Source organism: Piliocolobus tephrosceles, chromosome 14, assembly GCF_002776525.5.
Source record: "Piliocolobus tephrosceles isolate RC106 chromosome 14, ASM277652v3, whole genome shotgun sequence".
In the NCBI taxonomy this organism is placed as follows: Eukaryota; Metazoa; Chordata; class Mammalia; order Primates; family Cercopithecidae; genus Piliocolobus; species Piliocolobus tephrosceles.
The window spans coordinates 2,620,779-2,627,467 of NC_045447.1; the positions used below are offsets into that span (position 1 = coordinate 2,620,779).

General features: G+C 60.6%; 1 protein-coding gene across 6 annotated transcripts in view; it reads right to left on the reverse strand.

The window, feature by feature from the left end:
- Window positions 1-6,689, reverse strand: part of KCNT1 (potassium sodium-activated channel subfamily T member 1) — a 98,907-nt gene that overhangs the window by 9,168 nt on the left and 83,050 nt on the right. For 5 of the 6 annotated variants that reach the window (XM_023227730.2, XM_023227728.1, XM_023227734.1 and 2 more), the window contains 4 exons: window positions 6,055-6,126; window positions 5,730-5,864; window positions 5,142-5,253; window positions 249-350 (listed from right to left, as the gene is read on the reverse strand). In XM_023227730.2, coding sequence (XP_023083498.1) covers window positions 249-350; window positions 5,142-5,253; window positions 5,730-5,864; window positions 6,055-6,126 — 421 coding nt within the window. The remainder of the gene's footprint in view (window positions 1-248; window positions 351-5,141; window positions 5,254-5,729; window positions 5,865-6,054; window positions 6,127-6,689) is intronic. The other variant, XM_023227733.1, reaches the window with a different exon arrangement.

Genomic DNA, 6,689 nt, shown 5'->3' on the forward strand with positions numbered 1-6,689 from the left:
ACAGGCTTGAGCCACCGCGCCCGGCCTGGAACACGTTTTCTAAGAAAACGCACTTGCTAGGCACCCATAGGTCAAAAAGGGCCCAGAAATCCCCGGGGCAAAGACAGGGCCCAGAGGTCTCCTTGGAATCCAGGGAAGGTCGTTCAGAGGGAGGCCTGTCACTCAGAGTGGGGACCAGGCTGCAGAGCCGAGGGCATGACGGGGGTCCCACCCAGGAGCCGCCCTCCCGCTGCTGCTTCCCGGCTGACCTGGTAGAGCAGTGTGTCCAACATGCTGATGCTGAAGACGCGGCCGGCGGCAAAGGGCAGACGGAACATGAAGGCCAGGTTGGAGCCGTTCTCTCGCTCCCTCTGTGGGAAAGGAGGGGCCTCAGACGGGCTGGTGCTGAGGTCCCTTCAGTGGCACGGCAGCCACGGAGGCGAGGGCACGTGTGTGCATGGTGTATGTGTACAGTGTGCATGTGTGTAGTGTGTCTGCATGTGTGTACACTGTGTGTCTGCATGTGTGTACACAGTGTGTGTCTGCATGTGTGCACACACCAGCAGGCCTGAACCAGCTGTATCTTCCCACTCAGGGCAAGAGCCCGGGAGGAGTGATGTGGGGCTCTGATGAGAAGACGGACTCCCGGCGGCTGCCATAGGCACTGCGTTTGGTCAAGTGCCCTGCTCTTGCCATCCTGAAATTCCAAATCCTCCTGATAATCCTCTCCTGCACTTTTTTAAGTGGTGTCGGAGGGCGCGTGGGGCCTGGGCTGAGGAGGAGCAAGCATCAGGCTGCCTGCTGTCCTTGGCCTCCTGTCCCGGCGCTCCAGGCTCACAATGGACCCGCTGTGTGAGTTTCCTGGGGCTCCCATAACCAATGACTGCAAACTTAGCAGCTAAAACGACACCTGTGTCCTCTCTCCCGGTTCTGGATTTAGGAGTTTGAAGTGTCCCTGGCTGGATCCAGGCCTGGGCAGGGCCCTGCTCCCTCTGGATGCCTGGGGGGCTCCTTCTCTCGCCTTTTCCAGCTCCTGGAGGCCGCCTGCCTTGGCTCGTGGCTCCCTCTTCCCTCTTCAGAGCTGGCTGTGCAGCTGCTTCCCACTGGACAGGGACCTCTGGCCTTTCCCTAGAAGGACCCTGATGGCGTGAACCTGCTGGATGCTCCAGGGGAATCTCCTATCTCGAGGCCCGTGACTTAATCCCATCTGCAGAGGCCCTTTTGCCACGTGAGGTGGTACATCCACAGGTTCCGAACTCGGCCGTGGCCATCTCTCGGGCCATTCTTCAGCAGAGAGCCCCAACCCTGGAGCTCGGCCTCCAAGCAAGTGTGTACAGGCAGGTGTGTGCGCCCACGGAGGCCACACTTCCCCCTGGAACCAGAACTCGATTCACAGATAAAAGAAATGACGGCGACAGGACAATCAGGCAGAAGCCTCTTTTCCTCCGGGTCCGCCCTGACTCAGTGGCCGGTGGGAAGGCTGGGGCGTGAGAAACAGCGGAGTTAGTTTTGTGCGGCGTTCCCGCTGTTGGAGCAAGAACCAGGTGCGATGAGCTGCGACGGGCATGTGAGTTTGCAGTCACGGTGACTTGCATCCGGAATTCCAGCTGCACTTCATGGAGATGAATGTGAAACTCCTGAACAACTTGCAATTTTAATTTTCCTTTACTCAGAACAACGCTAAACAGGAAACAAGAACCACGACAGGGCCAGAGACAGACATGGAAGGAAGGAAAAAGCTGGATGTTTTGGGACCTTCCAGAGATTTCCTCCTGCTTTCTGGACAAGAAACCCACTTCTTTGTTCTGCTGAAGGCCCGGCAGGTGGCGGCCCTGGAGGGACAGGAGGGTTTCAGCAGGGGCTGAGCGGGTCCTGTTCACAAGTGACAGCGAAGACAGGTGCACACAGGGGTGGATGAACCCTTCCTGAGAACGAGACCTCGGGTCAGAGGGAGCAGGGTAGGCACCGTGCAGCCCTGGGACGGGCAGAGCCAGCCTGAAGGAAGGCTCCTGGTGAGGAGAGATCACACAAGCTGACCATGTGAAAGCAATGAAGTGGCAGAGAAGTCCTGGGTGCTGGAGACCAGGGGAGGTGGACGGCGGGGGAGGTGGGCGGCAGGAGAGGCTCCTCTCTCACACTGGGGCTCTGAGAACCTTCCGGAGCCAGCCCTCAAGGGGGGATGCATGTCAGCCCACTGGCAGCATCCTTAATAATAGTTTTATTCTTTTGCTTTGTTTTTTGAGACAGGGTCTCACTCTGTCGCCCAGCCTGGAGTGCAGTGGCACAATCTTGGCTCACTGCAACCTCTGCCTCATGGGTTCAAGCAATTCTCCTGCCCTAGCCTCCCCAAGTATCTGGGATTACAGGCTTGCGTCACCACGCCTGGCTACTTTTTGTGTCTTTAGCAGAGACAGGGTTTCTCCATGTTGGCCAACCTGGTCTTGAACTCCTGACCTCAGGTGATCCATTCTCCTTGGCCTCCCGAAGTGCTGGGATTACGGGCATGAGCCACCGCGCCCAGCCATTAAATTTTTGGTATAGATGGGGACTTGCTATGTTGCCTGGGCTGGTCTCCAACTTCTGGCCTCAAGTGATCCTCCTGCTTCAGCCTCCAAAAGTGCTGGGATTATAGGCATGAGCCGCCGTGCCCAGCAGACCATCTCACTGATGGCCCTGTATGCCATCTCCACCTCCTCCCTTTTTCCTTCCGGAGTCATGCCTGGAATTCTGTTTTTATCCTTCCACTGTGCCTGGATGTAGAAGATGTTGGCTGCAGGGATTTGGGCTAACTTTTCTTTTCTTTTTCTTTTTTACTTTCAGTATTCTTTGAAGTAAAATACATAATAAACGTGTACATTTTTATAATAGTAAATTGGCATTAATGTCTTTTAAATAAGGGTCTGAAGCTGCTACAGGTGTCCCTCTTGGAAGCAGGTCACCGTATGCTGGCCTGTCAGACCCACGGGGAAGCTGACGCCAAGGCCACCCAGGCTGGAGAAGATGCGGCCCCTGGTTCCTTCTACGGGATCCTTGCATGCCAGGGAGGCAGATCCCAGCCTCTCCAGAGGGCGATGGGTCAGGTGGTCCACGGCGCCCTCTCTTCCCTTGGCTCCACGTCTCTGTATATGCCTGGCCCAGCACCATGTCAGCCCAGAGGAACTCACGGCTGCTTCCAGGGGCTTTGCTGACGTCCTGACTTCTCCTTGGAGGACTTCTCCCTGACTTCTCCTTGGTCCTTGTCACACAACTGCCGCAGAACCACATGACTGGAGCTGGAGCCCAGGACTGTCCACTGCCCTGAGATGGAGAGCTGGCCGCACCCGCCCTGGCAGCACAGGGCCCCAGTGGAGGCAAAGCTGGGAAAGGAGCTGGGGCTCCACAGCGGGCGGAGGGTGGGTGATTGGCGATGGCTGCCTGGTGGGAAGGCCGGTAGGAGCGTGTTGGCCGTGTGCTTGCTGACCCAACCTTCAAGCCATCTTGTGGGACAGAGAGGTGCCAGGCTGAGGCCAGAGGAGCCGTGCCAGGATGACTACGTGGCCCACGACTGCACGGCAGCCTCCCGGTCCACACTGGGTCAGACTCAGTCTTCTAGATCTGGAGAGTCCTCCCAGCCCTGGGGAGTGGCCTGGCCCCTGAACACAGAATCCTGCAAACTTCTTCCCCTTGCACACGGCTCGAGCTGCAGAGCACACCCCTCTGCCGGGCTGAGCTGGGGACTCACATCTGAGCTGCAGGGCACACCCCTCTGCTGGCTGAGCCTGGGACTCACACCTGAGCTGCAGAGCACACCCCTCTGCCGGGCTGAGCCGGGGACTCACACCTGAGCTGCAGGGCACACCCCTCTGCCGGCTGAGCTGGGGACTCACACCTGAGCTGCAGGGCACACCCCTCTGCCAGTGAGCCGGGGACTGGGGCCAGGAGCTCCAGACACCAGGCAGGGCAGGCTCTAGGGTGGGCTTGGGTGGCGGGCAGTGCAGACAGAGCCCTCTCCTGTGGTGAGACCAGCTGCCCGAGCATCCCCCTATGCCTCAGGCTGGCATCTCCGAGGCAGGTGCCCCTATTGACCTGGTGGCTGACCAGCCCAGCCTCCTCGTGTCTCTCTGGGGCAGAACTGACTCCAGGATCCCTATGGGCTCTTGGTCCGTGGCTGGCCAGAACACACTCTCACTCTCCATCAGGTTCAGGTGGGACAAAGCCGTGTCCATGTCGCAGGCAGGGCCTGTGTGTGTCCTCTGCCTGGTGTTGGTGGTCAGGCCTGGCCTGGCTCAGTAGTTCCTCCATGGTGTCACACTCCTCCAGCGATGCAGGCCCCAGCAGCTTGCCGATGAGGACTTCAGCCCAGACCGGTGAGCTCAGGGTTTGTGTGGAACAGACAGCATTGCTGCTGCTGACCAAGGTGCCCGCCCCCTGGTCTCAGCCTAGGGCTGCCCGGGCGCCGGCCCCCGTGTGGACAAGGTGGTGCTGCCCCAGCCTGAGCAGGTGGGGAATGGGGTGGGGCTGGGGTCAGCCAAACATCAAGGCAACAGCAACAGTGCCTGTGTCCCTGGGTTCCACACCTGACCCTAGGTCATGCTCGTCATGGAGCTCCCAGGGCAGAAAGCCAATTCCAGCCCAGCCACTTGCTACACTGTGCGATCCGAGGCAGGCTCCTTCCCTCTCAGGCCCTCGGTCCCTTGTCAATACAAGGAGACAGTGGTTACAGTGAACCTGTTTCAAGGTCAGGCGTAGCGGCCGGGGCAGCGGAGGAGTCTGGAAGGGCGCAGCCGTGTGCATTACTTCTACTAAGAGCTACCAGCCCAACTATGTGGAACCATCAATCTGAGGGCTCCCTATGGGGGTTCTGGCCAACTGACCATCCCAGAACAGATGGCCTTGGCCTCTAGACACGGCCAGGCCCAGTCCCTGCTCAGGGAGATGGAGGGCTGCTACGGGCCACATTCCCAGTGCCCCACAAGAGGTCAGGGAAACGCCCTGCCTCCACCTCCTGGCTCCACCATCAAGAGCCCCTGTCCATGCTGGGCCCCCACCCCTTCTCCTGAGCTCCCCAGCAGGAGGGGGCAGGAGCCCCGCCTCCCATGCATTGGCCCCCTTTCCCCCAGCCCCTTCCTCCCACTCTTTCTGGGCTCCTGGGGTGGCAGCTGGCACGGGGCAGGGCTGCTCACCTTTTCTAGTTTGGAAAGAGCCAGAGAGTAGCTGTCCTTGGCGCGGAACTGCATGAAGCGCATGTTGGAAGGGTGGGTGAGCTCCGTGGTGATGCTGAGGCTGGGGAAGAGCCTGGGGGAGGCAGAGGCGGCTCAGGGCGGGGCCACAGTGGCTGTGGGGGTCTCAGGGTGGGGCCCTTGTGGCTGTGGGAGGTCTCAGGGTGGGGGCCCATGATCGTGTGGCTGTAGGTGGGGTCTCAGGGCAGGGCCCATGGTCTTGGCTGTGGGGGTCTCAGGGTGGGGGCCTGTGGTTGTGGCTGTGGGGGTCTCGGTGGAGTCCCATGGTCATGGCTATGGGGGTCTCAGGGTGGGGGCTTGTGGTCATGGCTGTGGGCGTCTCAGGGCGAGGGTCCACGGTCGTGGCTGTGGGGGTCTCAGGGTGGAGTCCCATGGTCATGGCTGTGGGGGTCTCAGGGTGGGGGCTTGTGGTCATGGCTGTGGGGGTCTCAGGGCGGGGGCCCGTGGTCGTGGCTGTGGGGGTCTCAGGGCGAGGGTCCACGGTCGTGGCTGTGGGGTGGTTTGGAGCCGAGCCCTGGACGCTGGGCACACCGGAACATGGTCTGCACGTTGACGATGGTCTTGGCGTCCGCCATGTAGTCCTCCTCGGCGCTCATGGTGCTCTCCTTGTCCACCACCACCAGGTTGTCCGCATAGATGATTCCGCACTGCAGCAGGCTGTCCAGGCTGGTGGCGGGACCGGGAGCCCATGGCTGAGGATGGCCCACTCCCCACCCACGGGCCCCTGGGATTTGGTCAGAAGGCAGGAGGACCTCAGCCCCCCACCCCACCTGCAGTCGGGGCCACCCCAGACTTTGGAAGAGGAGGGGAGGGGTGGGTGTGGAGCCCCCTCGAGCCACGGCCGGCCACGCCTTACTTGTCCACGGAGCCCTCCATGTAGTAGACCATGGGGAAGCAGCAGATAGCTTCCAGGAAGTGGTGGTCGGGCCTGTGGGGACAGCGGTCCTGGAGGGGCCCACCCGGTTCCAAGGCCCACCCTCCCCAGGCCCAGTGGGGCCCTACCCTCCATGCGCAGAGCTGGGTCAGGCAGGGGTTTCCCAGAACCGCAGTGTATGGGACCTGGGGGGTGCTTTAAGGCCAGTAGGCCATTCTTTATTTTATTCAAGGGGAAACCAAGGCCCGGGAGGGTGGAACTTGCTGAGGTCACACAGCCAAGATGACCCTGGGCTCAGCTGTCAGGGTCCTGGGGTCCCCTAGGCAAAAAGGTACAAAAAGGGGTCCCCTAGGCAAAAAGGTGCCTGGGAGGAAGATCCTGGGGCTCAGAATGAGTGGAGCAGGAGGCAAATAGGACAGAAGGAGTGACAAGGGAAGAGGGGGAAAGGGAGAGAGATGACCAGAGTGGGTGGAGCTGGGAGCCACAGGAGCTGAGAGCAGGGAGGAGCTGGGAGACAGAGGAACTGGGAGTGGGGAGGAGCTGGTGCAAGGAGGAGTTGGGAGCGGGGAGGAGCTGGGAGCCAGAGGAGCTGGAAATGGGGAAGAGCTGGGAGTGGG